Raw genomic sequence first — 19,456 nt, forward strand, 5'->3', positions numbered from 1 at the left:
AAAAAACCAAAAACTATAATAAGCATTATTTCCTTCACATGTAGTGTCACTGCTCTGACTTCAATGAAGAAGCATCTTTTGAATACAACAACCTAGCCTAGGGATACGCTCCCTGGGCTAGGTTGTGCTCTAAGGTTGCACGAACTGCACTAACTACATGAATGACTTCCTTAATGACACTTTTATAACTGCCCCTATCTTTGATCGTCCATAGGTCCACTGTGCTGTTCATGTTATAAATAACATTCAGCAGTCAGGCCAATGCCAGTGACTGTCAGTGAATCCTTCTGGAGAGCGAAAATTGGATACTGTTCTCAACTGGACGGCACGAAGCGATTCGCCCAGCACGTACCGAGAAGTTCCTCGGCTATGGCGTTCTGTAGATAAGTATTCTGCGCAAACCTTTGCCGTTGATCACTAACTAGAGTTAAAAATTAAAAGAGTAAAAAAAAAAGGAAGAAGTAGCAAAATCAAAAGGTTTCGAGAGGAAACAGTGTTCGTGTTTGTGATAGCTTCTATTTGCGAACCAGACCGAGATTAGGACTGAGTTTGAATCTAATCGAACAGCACCGAATAACTTCCGTTGGTCGAGTTTCATTTTTACTGTGTTATATGAGATGAGTGCGACACATCAGAATCATGTCGCAGAAACTATACCCTTGCGTTCATATAAAACGAAAATGTTGAAAACGGTTGATCCGCAAGGTGGAACGACGCTTAAGCCTCAGGTAGGGCTATTGTCCGGCGCGAGCTTGATAATCGGTGGCATTATTGGATCGGGCATTTTCGTCTCACCAACCGGTGTGGTACGGTACGCTGGCTCGCCGGGCCTCAGCCTGCTTGTGTGGCTTTTAACGGGAGCCATTTGCACTATTGGAGCTCTGTGCTATGCTGAGCTGGGCACAGCCATACCTAAATCAGGAGCTGACTATGCTTACATTCTTTATATGTTTGGTGAGCTGCCCGCCTTCCTGTACCTTTGGATCTGCTTGGTCGTAGTCTATCCTATGTCGAACGCTATCGGAGGAATTACTTTTGCACAATACATCCTCCAACCAGTCATAACTTTTCTAGCGGGAAGCGACTGCGAGCAACTGAACGTGCCGGAAAATGCGGTTCGACTCGTTGCCGCTCTTGTGCTGTGTAAGTTTAATAAGATACAACCAAACTTTTCTCAAATCATTATTAAAACAAAGTGATCTGACAAATAAACAAAGGCAAATTCCGAAATTTAATTTGAGTGGTAATCTTCTGTCGCAGTGCCGTTTTGATTTGTCCCATCCCGTGGCGGTTTCTCATGCATATATTAACTATAGCTCTTTAGAAAAATCCAGTTAACTTCAGCAAGGCTTGTCTGGAGTGATAGGTAACGGCTTAAGCACCAGACGTAAAAACAAGAATATAACTATATACTGCTGTATCTACTACGTAGTACCTATATTATAGTTCAATGTAAAATACGGCAAGGCAAGACGGGAGTCACGCAAGTGACTCGAACACCAATACCGACAGTAGTGTGGCATTGTGAGTTTACAGTCATATAAAATTATTACTAATTTTACGAAACTGAAACATTAAGTTGTAAATAGCGTAGGTCACCGCAACACCGAAGGAGACTTCGCAGTATGCGAAGTTGAGTTTTTGCATTAATGCTGATAAAATAATAAGGATCATTATTATCAGAAGCATGGAACATTTGAAAGTAAAAGATGTCAAACACAGATAATAATCCATTTGAAAAATATAGTTCCGATTTATTCTGCCAGGCTTCTTAACCGCGTATCAAGCAACCCGTGCACGTACAATTATATGTCTAGAATTCAACAGATTCACTAATCCTAAATTAAAAATAGCAAAATTGTTACTTTCTGAAAGGTGTTCCAGTTAGATCTGGAACAGTAGTTTTTGCTTAAGCTACCGTTAACGTATTTACGAATGTAGGGACCACGACCATAAAAATTCTAAAACTACACCAGCCTACATACACTGCGCCAAGTCACTTGTCGTAAATGCATCCCTCTCAGTACCTGACTGTTAAAGTGGCAACTCTTTTTAAAGATGCAATGCACTTTTCCTGCCTTATTGAAAAGCTTAGTATAGCCCAGGTCCCACTGATAGCAAAGTATCATTACCCGAGTTGTCGTCTGGCGGCATTTATAAGAAAGAAAAAAAGCGGTCCAATAACGAAGGCGGAGATGTATGCACCTCGGGGGGTAACTATATTACCATTTGTGAAACTAATCTCACTAATATGATGGTTGAAACAGGTGTCATTGATAGTTTTATGACATAATCAAGCAAATTAGGCTGACGTGTGCCTATTTCTCACCTGTCGGTCCGATCGCCTATATCAATTTATCGTATGGAATAATTTTCTGGGTTTGTAGACGGGCTATGTTAGGCAAGGATTGTTGTGGTTCTTGCTGGCGATTTAAGTCTATCGGACGGAAATGCCAAAAGAGCTATTATTATTTTTTAAATGTTTACTTATTAAATTATATTGTTTAGCAGCGTTATGAGGACTACTAGAATTTTGACTTAATATTCACAAACTGGAAGGAAGTAGTGTGTTTAGTTTCGACTACGTTCTCTCCCGTCATTTTGAATAACTTGGCCGAAATTTTCAAAATCGATCGCGCACCTATATCCTGATCCCGACGGAATCTTGCAGCTAATTACAGATCACCGTGGACGGCCCACACGAAGTGGGTTATTGCTCCGCTAAGCCTCTAATACTCAGTAGATACCTATTATGCAAGGCGTTCGAAAGAATTGTAAAGTATGACAACCGGTTCATGACGTCTCATCGTGATAAGGCCCGATATAGAAGATTCAAAAGCTATGTTGTTCTATGTAGTAGAACTGCCACATATGTGCAGTGGGATTGTTTAACTCGTTACCAACGGCTCACTGGCGACTGATCGTCTGCAGAATTCTGTTTCAAATGGGACTGACTTCATTACCAGGTCTTTACATGCCTCATTGACATTGACTTTGTTCCTAAACGGATGTTCAAAAAACTTGACGGTCTCAACAGAGACTTGGGCCAGATCCCCTCACAGCCTACGCCCAATCAACTTTAAGGAGCTGGCCAAGGTATTTGCCGAATTCATGGTATGAATCTCCTAATAATAAACTGGCATTGCGGCTGTGTTACGGACCGTTCATTTAGAGTGAATATAGGATACTCCCTACCAGCCTTTGGAAAGGCTTTGTTCGGAAGCCAGCTGGGCTTTTGTCTGGATTCTCTTCTGTACATTCTACTTTGTCAAGATCTCAAGCTTCCATTTGAAGATGCCTTTATCATGTATAAAAAAAAGAGAGGGACTAGCCACTCTCGGCATTAACAATAATCTGTCACAGCATTAGTCCACAAGAAATCTACTTTATACCATTATACTTATATATATATAATTACTTTTTAAACCCCTTTAGTAAAGGACACATTGTATTGTACTGCTGACGTCAATTTAAACTCGATACACCCTAGCACAACGAGTTTTTTTTCAAAAAAGGGCCTTCGATAACTATTCTTTTAGGTGAATTGTTAGAAAAGCTGTTATTGGGTCTATGGGTACTGAATACAATAAAAGAGAAAATTGATCCCAGTAGGCTTTTTGAGCAACGACTCGCTAAGAGCTCGTTATAAGCAAACACTTCAGAAGGCGCTTAAAAGTTGGTCCACTTTTCTCGATCATTCGTATTCACAAGTGACAGATAAAGGTTGTACGTATCGTTTTTCATGTTACTATATATGTACCTTACACTATCGTCAATTACACAGTGATCCTAAGACACATAGGGTAAAGCGCCTTTTGATGGCGAGGTCTTGTATGTTAGAAGCGGCCATTTTGTTCGTCTTGGTTAATTGGGCTCGCCGTCATGGCGCCAAAGAATAACACATTTCGGCCGATAACTCTGTACATAGTATTATCTATGTGACTATTTCTTGCGATGTTTCCTCTCAGATATGCAGAAGCACATTTGAAATGGCTTCAGTTGATTTCGGCCTATGTGTGCCTGCGTGATTCGGTAACAATGACGCAAGTTCGTCCTATATTAGGTATGATGTAAGCGAATAAGCTTAAAGATCTCAGGGTGAAACAAACCTAAATTTTAAGGTGCCATGTTTACTGTTCCTTAGCATGTACCTAGAGCCTCTCTATACTTATCTAGGAATTCTATCATATCCCCAAACATGTGAGTTCAAGATTGTTATTTTGCATTTAACTTAGTAAAACTTTATCTTAATGTACAGAACAGGAAGTCTCTATACTATTGGTTTTCAAGTATCGAGCGAATCCATAAAATTTCCGTTCACGTACGGCTAATTCTCTTCAAAATAATTTTTTGTCTAACCTGCTCGAATCGAGATGCACTCTTTATGTATTTTCACGGAAGACACACCTACATTTTTGTTTAGCGTTCATGAAACGTCAACTTCCATTAGACACTATAGCTGGATGAAACGTGCGCTATTCGACCTCAATCGATGTCAGCTACCCACCTCAGTATAATATATGATGGCTCTCGTTTGAAAAGCGGAGCCGTCATTATTATGATGATGCTATACGTTTGGACCATAGACCAAGAGAAGCGTTTATTCAATAGCCAGACACCGCGTGCCCGTGCGCTACAGTAATCGAGTCTAGTCTGGTTTCTTTTTGAGCTCGAATACTCAATCTATACCGGAATAGTTCTTCCATTACCCCACAGTGCGGCGTTCCCGTCAGCGGCAGTGTTGTGGGGAAGCGCTGTGCCGTTCGCACTAGGGCACCGATGCCCCTGTTTTCTACTATTCGCAGGCTTCCTTTACTACCCATCTTTTTATTTGCCCACCTAATCCGCACTATCCGTCTTCTTCGAGTTAACATGTCGTCAGCGAAACTTTTATCAAAGGTTTCTAGCAACTTCGTGCATATCCAAGATCCATATCAAAATCTATCGCAGCCTCCCATCTACTGTAGAATCTACACACTGTAACTACTTCTTCAGAGGTAATAATTTCAGTATTAGTGCTGACAGTGCTTCGACGCTTCGCCGGTGTAGATAGCTCATTCGCGCTACTCCAGATAGTGTTAATCATCTCCTAATGTAAGTCCTCTTCAGGTATTATGCTCCCCATCTTAAAAATCCAAGGAGAACCACTTTTCGGTGCGGTGCGAGTACAGTGCAAATATATTTAAGCGATTTGGTCCAGGTGCGCGCGTTCAAATGAAGAGGTTTGGGGAGCTCCATACTTTATTCTCTTATAATATTGGCACCTGCTGCAAGGTGATTATAGTCAGTTGTGTTCTAACAGGTGGGAATGATAGAATAAACCAGATTATACAAAGCAATTTGGGAGTAAGAGGAAAGTATAATTTTTATGTAACTATTAGCTACTGTTGTTTTCCATTAAAGAAATTACCTAATTTTCTTTCTGATAGAAGCATCTAAGCATAACGAAAAATACTTGGAGCTGCACCTACAAGAGCCGAAATATAGAGTCTGTTATGTGTTTATCTCGTATTTCTCTGAGCTTGTACTGACTTTTGTGGACATGTAATAGATCTAGCCCGTTTTGGGGAAGCAACTGCTCAGAGAACAAGGCGACAAAGCGGATGACAAAGGGCAACATCGACGACCTTTAGCATGGTTTGTACTGAAAATGGATAAAGAAACAAATCGAAAATTAGTGGGGCATGATGTTGAGCTGAAACGTGAGCTGGGTCTTCTCGACGCCGTCGGAATCATTGTGGGGGTTATTATAGGTGCAGGAATCTTTGTGTCACCCACTGGAGTTATGCGATATCTTAGCTCCTCAGAAATGTCAATTATCGTGTGGCCGTCATGTGGGTTACTCTCGTTGGTCAGAGCAATGTGCTATGTTGAATTGTAACCCCGAAATCCGGAGGCGACTATGTCTTTATCAGCCAAATCTATGGGCCATTGCTTGGCTTTCTCTACCTGTGGGTGCCCTTGTTGGTCACGCGGCCTGTGCACAATGCCAGATAGAGCCTAGATTTTGCCAACTATATTTTAGCGGTGCTTGTCGATATTTGCGATTCACCGGACATGGCCAAATGATTGTTTACAGCTTTTGTCGTTTGTGGGTGTGCTTCGAGATGTTCTTTCCACGTCTGTGTCTATGATATTCTAACCGTTAATTAATTAACAAAAGTACTTTTGCTCCTCTCGCTATGGTTCATCCAGCAATTAAGTAGCACATGTATGAGTGTATTGTCCTTGTTGTTAGTGTCGAATATAAAGTAGAGGGGAAGGATAGCTGATGGGGTGCGACTTCTACCAAACTCGCTCATCAATCTTAATGGTAAAATGTTATTCTTTAAATTTAGGACGATATCTCGACATCCTTAAATGCTGCGTGAATAAGCCGATAAACTGGTTAAAAATGCTGACGGGGTTTCCAAAGGTTTAAGCTTAAAAACCCATCGTACGCTTTAACGACGTTTACGAATGACGCCCAAATAAGCTTCGCTGTAGATTTCCTTTTTGAATATCTAACATCGGTCGTTCTTCAATCGTATTTAAGAATTCAACCACGCAGGATGTTACGGAAGATCTTTGCAAATACCCTCAAAATGTAGAAATAAGCTCTAAATGTTTTTAAGGTCTCAATTGAGTAGTATAAATTTAACTTTCAAAGCTACCTTTCAAGTTTGCGGTGTGTCAGGCTCACTTATACAGTCTAGGTGTGACGTTATAATGTTTAGCTTAAATCTTCACTTATCAACACCTGCGTAAATATATCATTAGCGAACGTACGTGCACTATTTAATGGCGGTATTATCTAAGACCTTATGGCCTTTACTGTTAAGATAAAGTGATAAGAAATTAGAAATTAATAAATATATAGGTTTATCAGCGATATTAGCTAGTTAACGTAATTGCACAGGCTGTGCATGCTAAAGTGGGCTCTATGCCGCTATACTGCGAAGATTTTTTTTTCTGTATAATGCAAAGTTCATCTCGTCCACAGCCTCAGTGTGTGCACTTCATTTGGGGTTGGAGGCTGGATTTGAAGCCAATGAATAAAGAAAAAGGAGACATCCCCGCTTGGTAAATGGTCACTACAATAATCAGTATATGTACAATGTAAGAAATAAAGGGAACTCGGAACTCGGAACTCGGATTACAATAGGAATCTGCATATTATTTTTTTTTTCACTATCAGATAAACTTTGCGTTATACAGTAGCTATATTTAGATCGGCCCGTGTAGCAAACAGTCGAATCATTTTCGTACGGGTAGGTTTGCGTATTGCGTTGATCGACCTCACGCTGCGCCTTAGGTCCTTAATCATAAGAGTTCGCTCTTGACTTGGGTGCTTAAAAAGTACTGAATCGGCGAGGTGAACCAATAACAACCTTGGAGTAAGCAACCGGTCTTGTTGGCTCAACGAGTGGAATAAACGTATTGACAGTTTTTCTTTCGTTCGTTTCCGTTGGCGGTTCTTAGGAGATCGTCTGGCACTCATAGTACGTAGCAAAGACAAATATCGAAATCAATAGGCCATAACTGAGAGCGGTTGCTCTCAGCAGGTCGTGCAAGCTGGTATTATATTAAGATTGCGATCGATTCTAAACGGGTAACCGATCGCAAGTGTTAGTAAACTACCCTCTGGCCGTGGGGCCACGGTAATTGTTCAGTTTCGCTGAATTATATATTTCGCAGATACGTTGAAGTCGTTCAGGCAATATCTTTTAAATACAATTAGAAAAATATAAGGTATACAGGCCTTCGGCCTGTACAATTCATATATAAAATGTATATTTATAAGAAGTCAGTAAATCCAGCGGTTGAGACAGCATTTGAAGATACACTTTCATAGGTGCGTTTCACTGAATTCAAAGTACTTAGAACCGTCGTTCTCTTGCAAGCATTTATTCGTCACCTCAGGCTTCGGCGAGTCTTCAGTTGGGGTAAACTGCGCAAATATCACCTAGTAAAATTCGGCAGTGTTATTTTATGGGTGGATTCGACAAATAACTTACCCATAATTCTTTGGATCGGTTCTCAATGCACCACTACGTCACCTATAATACCTCCAAGGTGAGTGGTGCAATCGCCCAGGCTAGTTCCGCTTAGGACCCAGGTTCCCATTCGTAAGTACCGAGCAATAGTCTACCGATCATTCCACAATCGAAACTATTAAGGAGATCGACTATAGCATTATCTCAGTTAGTATATCTCTCTTTCATACGATTACGTAGCTCAGCATAGCAGTCTCAGAAAGTTATTTGGGTTAGATTTTCGTTATAAAATTTCGGTGTTGGCGAAATGATTTATTCGTGGCATGCCCCCCTACAGTTGTATCTACCCAATACAAGGCCAAATTGGTCGGGCTAGTAGATATTGTGTAATCTAGCTTTTTCAAACACGTCATTAAAAGCGTCACAGAGATTCTCTACCACCGATTAACAATATACGCTGAACGACTAGGAGAATCTTTTCACGGCCTCCACGTCTGAGTCCATAGTGAGCGACCATCAAATAAGCCTGTATTATTCATCTTGAAAAAAGTATTCCACTAAAACGTACTAATCCCACTTAAATACAACAGTTCATTATTTAAGCTGCAATATATCTCGACGACTCGTTTGTCTTTTATCGTTTGTTCGGGGTGCGTACAAAAAACAAAAACGAAACGCTAAATAATTCAGTAATTTTTATAGTCTTTGTCGTTTTTGGCGGGTCAGTGCATTATCTCTCGCCCGCGACTGCGCCGCTGCCAGTGGCTAGACAGCTTTCACCGGCTGAAACGGGTCATCAGCAACGGGTCGTCAGTATTGGTGTGCTACTGGAGGGCCACCATTACGTTGTCTCCAATCAAGTGCCAAAGCTATTACGGTGATGCCCCCGCATCTGCTGTGCGTCCGTCGCTTGACCATATTGGTTTGTTAGCCCGCTGCGAAATTACTGTATATAGATACGTTGTACGGGGATGAAATAGCACAGTTGGCGAGTACAAGATTTCTTTGGCTATGAATACTTGGGATAAATTACACAGAAAATCGTACTAGAAGAAAATCAAATGGAAATATCTGACGAGCAGAGATACAATTGGTTTAAGTTGACATCGGCTAGATCAGTTGTTAACGAGAAGTTGTACGAATCAAAGATGGAGTCTCGCTTAACCAGAGGATGTATCAAATAATCTGCCCAGGAGTCCCTAGAAAAGGCTAGCGGTGTCAAGTGTGCAGACTAAAATGGACGTATAGTATTACTATAATCTCAACTAAAGCACGGGTTTCCTATAATCAATTACAATAGAAACGTGATATCAGCGTGACTAAGCGACCGAACGAACCAAAGTCTATTGCTTACGTTACCTGTACAATGGAAAAAACAAGGCGTGTCTCACGCATTCGTTTTAGAGTTCTTCGCCAAATCAGTTCAGCGTTTAGCGTCCGATTAAAAACAACGTTCTATAAACACTTTTCTCTAGATACTTATTTAGTTGGTAACGTGCACTTAGCAACACACAGATGAAAGAAAATTTCTCAGAAAGCTGCTTAAACGAAGCCCGTAGGAACTCACGCAGCTGTGCTTCGAATTCTATAAACTGTCGTAAAAAACCTCCGCAGACGAAACGGTACCTTAAATACGAATATGCCCAAAATATCTATATTCATTTTTAGCCTTTTTTTTCGAGACTTTTTTTTACCCCTTCGCTGCAAAATGTATCACAGAGTCGCAGTGTGCACCGTACGCATGGCAGCTGCTTAGCTTGGAAGCAATACTTCGCTCCGAGATAGCTTTCTTCGAATTTCGTTTGAAGTTCATAAAATGAAAATCAAATACTTCTTTAAATTAAAACACATTTCGAAGTCTGAGAACTTAATCTAGCATATAATAACTTGTTGCCGGTTCCAGGTTTACTGACATTCATCAATTGCTACAATGTAAAATTGGCTATGGCTGTGCAAGATTCCCTTATGTTCGCCAAGGTAAATGAATACGAAATGCTTGTATGCGCAACTGGAGGTTAATTTAAGCATGATAAGGATGTTGATTATCTCCTTATACTAACTATTTAGCGTAGTAATTTTGTTATAATTAAATTGTATCTTTTTGTGCCCCCTAAATGTTCTTTTAATTCTCTTTAGCTAGCCATAAATACTACGTCATAACCTAGCATTTACATTTATATTGTCTTTAAGTGAAATTGCGCTCTGTATACTTTGAACACCGAAACGGAAATTTTTTGGCAATAGTATCAGGTGGTCTTCGTCTGTCTTTCATTGGTCTTTGTATATGTTATTGCATCTCAAGACCTGTAGCCATATATTGACACTTGGCTTGATATTTCTGCGATCATGCTGTTGACTAGCGACTTTGTTGATCTTTGTGTGCGTCAATCTACGTTAGATTCTGGCGCTCTGCCTTATTATCGCTATCGGCGGCTACGAGATGATTTTTTTAGGCAACACTGTCAATCTCACTGATCGTCTATGGGAGGGGACAGTATATAGCCCAGGAAGCGTTTGTCTTGCCTTCTACTCCGGTCTCTTCTCGTATGCTGGTTGGTACGTTCCGCAACTGGTACGGTTGTCTGACACGCTCTACCTGATATTTCGTAGCTGACTATGAAATGATTGCTTGTATAAACTATGAATTTTTCCTTTAGTATATATACACAGGACGGTACAGAGCTAGGTTTACATGAGAAATAGTATGTGATTATAGTACTGGATAGTAACGTTACTTCTAACTGGAAGCCTTTTTTGTAAATTCACTCATGATTTGTTGTGTTTATTGTTGATAATCTTTCGCAGAGTATTTTTTGTTTCGTATTTCTATTACATTCGTCGTATTATACATTTTTCAGAAGCTCGTTCGAGCAAGAGTCGCTGAACCTACTGAGCTTTTGTGTGTCTATACGAGTAATTAGCCTGTTTGTTCGATAGATTGTTATTCATTTTACGCCGATTTGCAGGAATTATCTGAACTTCGTTACAGAGGAATTAAAGAACCCGTTTCGAAATTTACCTTACGGCATCTATATTTCGCTTCCCATAGTGACATTGGTCTACCTTCTTGCAAACGTCGCCTATTTCATCGTTTTGACCACGAATGAGATTCGATCTGCAAGCGCCGTCGCTGTGGTAAATAGGACGTCGGACGTTCTAGAGATAACAATGTACAGGATATAAAATGAGTGTATCATACGGAAACGTAATTTGTAACATTTATGATGCTTTATGATAGGGTACAATAGAAGATGTTTTATAAATATAGCTTCTTCCCTTTCATTATGTACTCATAGATGATATCCATTCTATAAACATCCATCTTTAGGTGGCGAACTGGCCCGAAATTTCGAAGCGTTTCTTTCCAAAAGAAAAAAATGTTTTTTCGGGTCTGTTTGTATAGAAGTGGAACACTTATCCCTATTCGGGCTGTTCATTTATCGTTAAGTACCGTCGCCGATTGCAATCTGTAGTGGACAAATGCTTTTAGTCGAGCCGGTACTCCTCGGTAATGACATGATCCTTCCTGGACGGGGCTTCTATAAATGTTGGGCCCAAATTTATTTCTACTATCAAAACCGTTAATGAGAAACGGAACCAGGAAAAGCTGCGTCTTCATTATATCTATATGGATAACACTATAAGATAGCTAGTACGAAGATAAAATCGTTCCCGTTTATAAACGAAACCTATACATAGAAGTCTCTACCTGTGATCGGCGTTTACGTAAATTCTCTTCGTATGGCTTAACATTTTCGATAGACGTTTGGCGAACGGACTTTAGGGTCATTTGCTTGGATCATCCCTGTTGCCGTTGCTCTTTCGACGTTCGGGGGTCTCAACGGCGGTATCTTTGCCAGTTCTAGGTCAGTCTGATTTTGTACTTTTTTAAAGCCAGTGACATGTTTTTATAATGAAGTATACGCTCGAAAAGTGAATATAATGTATTACTATCATCATTATCGACGTCTTATTTCTATTAAGTAATATCATCCATAGGAAGATATTCAGGTTACCTTTCGACTATTTTATATGGAGTCATGTAAGTATATTTGTAATGCTCAAAATATACTGTCTAACACACAATTTGCCTAATAGCTATTACTACATATTATTGAAAACATGGGACAGCATTGTTTTAATTGTACGGCGTCCATATGTGGTTTTTAGCCCTACAGTTAGGTTCAGTATGGTAGTAAGTGTCAGTCAACGTTTATCATTTTCTAATATTCTCACTTATAGAAAGCAATACGTGTTTGTAGGCTATTCTTTGTCGGAGCACGTCAAGGGCATTTACCGGAGTTTATCTCGATGATCAATGTTAGCTGTTGTACCCCTGCGCCATCGCTCATCTTTCTGGTTAGTTAATCCGATATTTTTTAGCCTGATGAACTTAAATCTGCATTCATCAGTTACGCAGCAGATCAGATGAGGAGTTTTATGTAGACTGATGCTCCTGGTCGCCCTTTACATGATGTCAATGCCAAGGGTAGCTCTGATAGTCCTGTAAGTTTACTAAATGTGTGGTAATTGTGAAAAAAAAAAATTGAAAAATACGATAATAATAACAGCGATAACGCTGCACGATCAGGTGATGCATGTATTAAACGAAAGAGATGCAACAAACGCAATGTATAAAAGTCTGTTCGCATCCAACATAAGAATCATATTTTCGACCCATTTTCTTCGGTGTAATCTTGACTCTCGCCAAACAGTACTGCTAGAGCCGACCCTACTTTAACGAAGGCATACACTACATACATACTGTATAAAAGGTTGAAATTATAATATAGTACGCATATACATGATATTTGGAAATTTGCCCCCCGAGTCACAGAGTTGGGGCAATTTTCAGTTTTTTTTTTAACGCTAAATACTAGGTTTTTGATAGCCACTATCGAGTTGCCCAATCGATTCACTGAGACCTGCTGGAAATTATGCGTCATGTCATCTACGGGCGTCAAAAAGTCTAGTTGTGATCTACACACGTGAGCGAGTTTTGTCAACGAAAGTAACTGTGTCAGGCTGTGCTTGAGTGAACATCTGCTTTATTTTATTCTAGAGGGTTGGTACAATATTAATCATACAACGCGGTACCATTCTGGAAATGCATGGTAAAACACTTGCCCGCCACTTTCTCCCAGACCGTATATTACGATGAAAGTCTTCTACGTCTATCAACCTGTATCTATGAATGGCCATCGTTTTATGCGACACTGAGCGAACACACAAAGTCTAAACGGGCCCTGACGTATTTTTGCCGCTGGAATTTGGGAAAGCCCTTTACTTTTCTATCGTTAGTGTCAAGGGTCCTCGTCGTATGTGCTGTACGATGAAAGCAAAACCTCTGAGGGGTTTTCCTGGGCCGAGCTATTTTGCGTACCTAATCTTTGTACCTCAAAAGCATCATAACAGAGGTAGCTATGAAGGGAGAAATCTCATGGGTCGCCCTTGTGCAAACACGACGTGTGACTGCCTCCAGTGTCTCCCGCCGCCATACAATAGAGAGACGCCATTCAAACGTCACAACACTTTGCTTAGATGAATCCTCGAGATGAGGCTTGAGATGAATAGCTGATAGTGTCAAGCTTACCACAAGGTCAACCCATGCATGTGTAACAGTATATAGACTGTCAATTTCGCCGTGGATAATGATGCATCCATGCGTATCGCAGAAATGCTTTATTTGAAAATTTGAGATAGATCCGTTCATCCGTTCTGTGTGTAAATGGTATGAACCTATTTTCAAACAGTTACTGCCGTATCGCAATAGGCAATGCTTGCTTGCGGTTGCCGACAACTGGAAGCGCGTACTTTATAGATCCAAGGGCTCATTGAATGGCGCGACGCAAAGTTTTTGTATGCGCTCGAAGTAGTAGATGGAATCTTTTTCCGGGACGAAATGGATTTAGCCATTTGCAATGGTGCAGCAATACGCTAAGCACAAAAAAGTCAGTGCAGAATTGACAAGTATGAACATTTGCTTGACCTAGGTAATTCGTGGTATCTTTTTAGACGTTCTTGAGGTGGTGCGTATGATTCTTGTTAGGTAGGTTAGGTCAAAAGGCACATTCTTATAATTAGGTGGTGATCAAATGAAGTTCGAAGCTCTTTCTATTCCTAAAAAGTTAGTTACTAGCTCCAATAGTCTAACAAATATGATCTGGTCTCGGCCCAACGACTAACCGTTTCTTGTCTTAACTATGTTACGATGGGCAGGTGCAATCTTGACAGAAGTACCCGCTTGTCAAGATCGATCGATGCCGTTTTTCTGTCTTTAATGAAGATTTTCGAAAACAATCGAGACACCAGGTTTAGATACAAGGCTGTTTAACAGCATACGCCTTTAGATAATATTGAATTTGTACTTTGCAAAACATGTTTTGACGCCTATTACAACAGAAAGTGTTATTTATCTTTACGTAAACGCATTGCCACTCTTCGGTAATGGTACCTTTCCCTTTGTTCCTTATAGTGCTTACTTTCTTTGGTCTACCTGGGTAATACAGACGTATTTGTGTTGATTAACTACACGGCGTTCAGTGAAGCGTTATTTATTATGCTTTCGGTTGGTGGACTGCTTTGGCTCCGCTACAAAGAGCCGAAGCTCGAGCGGCCAATCAAGGTAAGAAGCTTCTAAAATTGCCCCAGCTGTCGTTGCGTCAGTCTATTTTGCCAATTGATTGCCATAAAAATGAAATAATTTGGGTCTACCGTGATTATGAATGACTATGATGTAGATGTTCGAGTTGCATATTATAAGTTCCGCAATATTTTTTCCATATATAGCTTCGGGTCAGTCGGTTTTTTTTCCGTGCCAAGTCCTAAAATCTACAAGTGAAGTCGAGGCGTTCCTTCGAACCGCGTCTAGCACCGAAGCTAGTGTCTACGATAATATCAAATTCGATAAGCCATTTAGTATTGAGCTAAAAAAATGTTCGCGCATTTTTCCTTAAATTAATTTTGATTTTTCCACTACCGTGAGCTCGACTCTATTCACCATCAAATACTCACTGTAGGCCCACTCGATAGCTCGTCCCATGCTGAAGGCATCTAAAGCACGTATAAAAAGTATATATCGTTTTTTTTTTTACTTTTACACTTGATATTTTTCAAATGTTCAGTCTTTGTCACCATTTCCATTTCATACTCATAAAACCCGTCGTTCTTGAGATCAATAAAAAAAAACCGATTCTGTTAGCAATATTCTTTCAGGTATGCCTATTGTTAAGACAGTATACAATATTCGATATTTAATAGGCCGTGAATAACCTCAAAAGCCCAAATTTTTATGAGCGGTTTAGTAGAGCTACAGTCGTTTTTTAGCTTTTAAGTGATTTTTTTTTAATTTTTCTATTTCATAGGATATTTCATAAGGATAAGAAAGATGCAAAAAGTCCAGTTTTGGGGCGAAAAAAATATATTTTTTGTTGGCCAAGACTCGACTTTTGAAAAAACATATCTATGGTTATAATCATGTGATGATTTCGTTCCTCGTTCTAGGTGAACCTGATCTTACCTGTTATTTTCTTCTTGATCTCGATCTTCCTAGTGGTATTGCCATTCTTCTCTCAGCCCAGTGAGGCACTCATCGGGTTGGCAATGACCCTTTCAGGACTACCAGTATTTTATACCACCGTTTTTTGGCGAAATAAGCCAAAAAGTTATAGAAACGCTATCTGTAAGTATGTCCCTCGGTCGAAAAGGAGCATTATCTATCTGTGATCTATATAATAGCGGAGGATATTGTAAAACTACTAAGCCAATAAGAACGTCATTCCCTTCTAGATTCCTGAATTTGTGTGTATGTATGTATGTATGAGCTTGTAATTCTTATGCGCTGATTGATTAATTGTATGTATTCCTACTCTCGCTAAGTATAATTAGTAGCTTTCGACTTTTTTTTTATTATGTCTGCAATAACGCTTACAGCATCGGCCACGGCTCTCATCCAAAAGGTCCTAAACACCGTCCCTGAAAAAAGTGACTAGTATTAGACTTAGTACAGTCTAAATGTAATGTAACAAAAGTTTAATACATTTTCTGATTGTACAATACTATGTCGTTGTGTAATTTTTCCATACAGAAGCACAAGAAGTGTTTTTAAAATTAGACGCAGCGATCTTCTTTCCTATAATAACGGCATCGGATATAAAAAAACAACACTACTAAAGTACTGATTAACGTAATAATTTATTTCTATTTTTCGATATTTTTACATTTTTTCGCGACAAATGTATCTTATTTTGAATTTCTTTCACCATCGTTTGTGAACTTTATCGTCTTTAGTTTAGAACGTTTCTAAAACATCGATAGTTAGTTATCGTATATATATAATATCGGTATAATATCGAAGAGCGTTATGATGCTGACGAAAATGGCATAAGGGTCGTTATTGGGGTTGTACCTATTGGGGTCGTACGTTCACGAACATGATTTTCTATCCGTCGTAGGCGTGAATAATTGAATGAGGTTTAATGAAATGCTTCATACCGCTCTCCTCATTGCCGACACCAGCAATGTGATGGGTACCGACATTTTCTTTTCACCGACTCTCGCTCACTTTTTGCCTGCAGGGGCATCAAAAGTTACGTTTTGCTCACTTTCGCTTTGTAACGTCTGCCGTAACCTTAAGGACTTCTCATGCAGTTCTTACAGTGATTAGATGAAATGTAGTTTGCCCCATGTCTTCCTTAACTGTGATAAGAGTCTTTTTAGGAAATTAGAAATATTCCTATACCAAGGAATACGCAGTCAGGCGATCTAACTACAGTAAAATGTCTGCCGTTTGCCCTGCGCACTTTACGCTCACATGCCCAGTTATTAATTATCGTTAGTATTTCCCTACAGTTAGTCCTGGTAAGCAGCAAATGTCGCGGTATATTCTCGTAATCTAGTTACCCATTTCGAAACAGCGTGGGCGTACCTAGTGATTGAGATGCATGAGAAATACAGGAATGTAGTCCTCGTCGAACTCCTTAAAGCTACTCAATTGAAAACCCATCAATCGTTTTGGTTTGCATTTTCACACAGCATAAGCCTGTAAATCGATCGTCATTTTGAAGCTTCCAAGCTATCGGTTAAAGATAAACCGATAACGCAGCCGGTCAAAAATTATATGAGAATTCGACTACACAAGGCACTCTTACATAGAGGTCGGCAGCCTTCGTTTCGTGTGGTAGGAAACAGTATATAGTTCTGACTCGTAATCCATAAACGCAGATAGTTCTCCAAAGATATATTCAATTCAGCACAAAACAGTCTAGCATAGAGAAAAACAATTTTCGTTTTTCTAAGTGAGAGGCATGAGCATCTCCCACGTGTGTTCCCAGTCGTTGTCAAAGTCTTCTGAGAATAGCTGCGATGCTTAACATCTGCGATACGAAAGACAGCCGAGATGGTCGTGCGATCCTAAAGGTTAGTAATAAACACCCAAAAATTTCACAAAAACAGTCAGTTACATCCTGGCAGTCGTGTATATGTATGTGTATGTATATAAACAACCGCGATGCCAGTACATAGCTAAGCTTTCATCAATAACAGTTAAATTATTTTCGACAGTATTTAAGACTGAATTCGTGCTAAGGCGTGAACCTAAAAAAAGAATCCAACTAGTATTATTAGCTGCAAAGTACCCCACTTTTAAGGTTACGTTATCATACACACGCAGTAATCTCAGCGAACGGGCAAAGATGTTCGCTCCGGAGAATCGGTCTCAAGACTCTCATAGACTATTATACCCAAGGAGCTTAAGTAGCTAGAGCCGAACTAGGTTCTTGACAACTATACGATCTAATTAACCTTTAAAAACAAACGTCACAAAGGTTTTAGGAGTTTTGATTGATAAACATACCTTTTGTATTTGTTTTTGTCATCACTCTACCCAACTTGTCCAATCCAAGTAAGTTAATTTTTCCTCTGAAACAGCGATTTTAATAACAAATAAAATTTTCAGCCAGCCACAAATCTGACCGATTCCTAAAGTAGAGCAGGCTTGGCATGTTTACTGTGAAAGCAATAAACTTACGTAATAACACGGAGCCAACATTATTTATAGAATTTTATAGGCGTTTATTATAGTCCCGTAAAGTTACCCAGAGTAATACCAGCACCGCTTAGCATTGTAATTTACATTGTTAAGCATTAAAGTATAACACTGAAAATCATTAAGAGCAGATTCAAAGATAAGAAGAAGCTATGTTAATTGTTATCTATTTTTTTTTGTTTGTCCATTAACAAGTTTTTATTACAACATAACAAGTTTTTATTTTTCTTTCATTTATATTTATTATATGTTTGCCGTGGACGAGTTTTGATTATTCCCTGTGGCGTAAAAGATGCCTGCCAGTGATTCGTACCTAAAAATGTATATTGAGAATCATGGAAAAAAAGAAATGATAGGTGAAAGTTAGACAGTAACACTTGGAACGAATTCAGACGCTCATTTGTTAAACGTGTAACCAAGTTACAACTTCGACAGAATTTCCGTAAACAATTTATATGGTTACACTGCCGTGATTAAACTTGGCCGCACCGAAAATTGCCTACTTAGCATTATTACTGCGTATATTTAATAGCAAGTCAAGATTTCTGCATTGTTTCTCAACACAATTTGAATCTTAGTAGAAGCTGAATGTAGTCTTTGTTAAGTAAATGTACCTGAAATTGATTATGTATTGCTCTATATTCAATACGGTCAGATCCTGAGCAAAAATTAACCCAGAACATCAGTGGAAAAGTAACTAGGTGGTCCTTGAAAAGAGTACCTTCAGGCGCTGCAATTTGAAACCGGAAATTGCTGTGTGCATTGGCCCGGGGCTTAATATTAGAATTTGTAATGAAAGTATGTCTGCGTGATGCACCGCTCGTATTGACCAATGTTTCTTCTCAGACTCGTTACGAAGTCGCCTATATATCAGGCAAGCCCGTCGAAAGTAAAAGTCCCTGAACTATACCATAATCGGTCACACACTGCACGTAACAGAATTTACAAAGTTCAGTAAACGTGACATAGAATTCTTATAAGTATCTAAAAGCATCACAATATTTAGGCCTTTAATTGCTTATTTTTATTTATCGCACAACCAGGTGCGTAAAGTCTCAATTTCAAATGCATCGTCATAGCTAAGCTTATATATGTTTATGTATAGTATAACTCAGTGGGATTTGTTTATAATGGTTTTGTTCGATCATTTTGTGAGAGCCACTACCTAAGTGTTCTGGTCTACTTATCATTAATATTTTAAGGCGTCGTATATGGGAGGCGACTACAGTTCGAGTTCTCTCCTAACTTCGAATTTTCATATATAAGAATAATTCCTCGTATACATTAGCCTCATAAATATTTGAACCACTGCTTTCTATAGTAATGCGCTATCCTTTGCCCGTTTTTAAGCATACATATACATACATACACACACATGCACACACCACTAAGCACGAAGTACGCATCATATTCTGACAGTAAAACGGCATATATA

The 19,456-nt window shown here is 39.4% G+C and overlaps 1 protein-coding gene and 1 long non-coding RNA gene across 7 annotated transcripts; one reads left to right on the forward strand and one right to left on the reverse strand.

The window, feature by feature from the left end:
- The first annotated feature begins 119 nt into the window (after nucleotides 1-119).
- Nucleotides 120-16,036, forward strand: LOC111253205 (large neutral amino acids transporter small subunit 1-like). 6 transcript variants are annotated; one of them, XM_022812301.2, is made up of 9 exons: nucleotides 169-1,143; nucleotides 9,880-9,953; nucleotides 10,375-10,532; nucleotides 10,943-11,111; nucleotides 11,739-11,842; nucleotides 12,239-12,335; nucleotides 14,452-14,601; nucleotides 15,480-15,657; nucleotides 15,909-16,036. In XM_022812301.2, the coding sequence occupies exons 1-9, from the start codon at nucleotides 618-620 to the stop codon at nucleotides 15,965-15,967; spliced, it is 1,515 nt and encodes a 504-aa protein (XP_022668036.1). In that variant the 5' UTR covers nucleotides 169-617; the 3' UTR covers nucleotides 15,968-16,036. The 6 variants fall into 6 exon arrangements, with proteins under 6 accessions (XP_086849042.1, XP_086849043.1, XP_022668036.1 ...); XM_022812303.2 differs by having other exon boundaries at nucleotides 1,001-9,598; XM_022812305.2 differs by having other exon boundaries at nucleotides 1,001-8,898.
- Nucleotides 16,037-16,150: 114 nt separating this feature from the next.
- Nucleotides 16,151-19,450, reverse strand: LOC147754804 (uncharacterized). The gene is made up of 2 exons (XR_015330245.1): nucleotides 17,830-19,450; nucleotides 16,151-17,387 (listed from the first exon to the last, which is right to left on the reverse strand). It is a non-coding gene; the product is annotated as an uncharacterized LOC147754804 (long non-coding RNA).
- Between the last annotated feature and the right edge of the window lie 6 nt (nucleotides 19,451-19,456).

This window comes from Varroa destructor, unplaced genomic scaffold, assembly GCF_002443255.2.
Source record: "Varroa destructor unplaced genomic scaffold, Vdes_3.0 BEIS01000006.1, whole genome shotgun sequence".
Lineage (NCBI taxonomy): Eukaryota > Metazoa > Arthropoda > Arachnida > Mesostigmata > Varroidae > Varroa > Varroa destructor.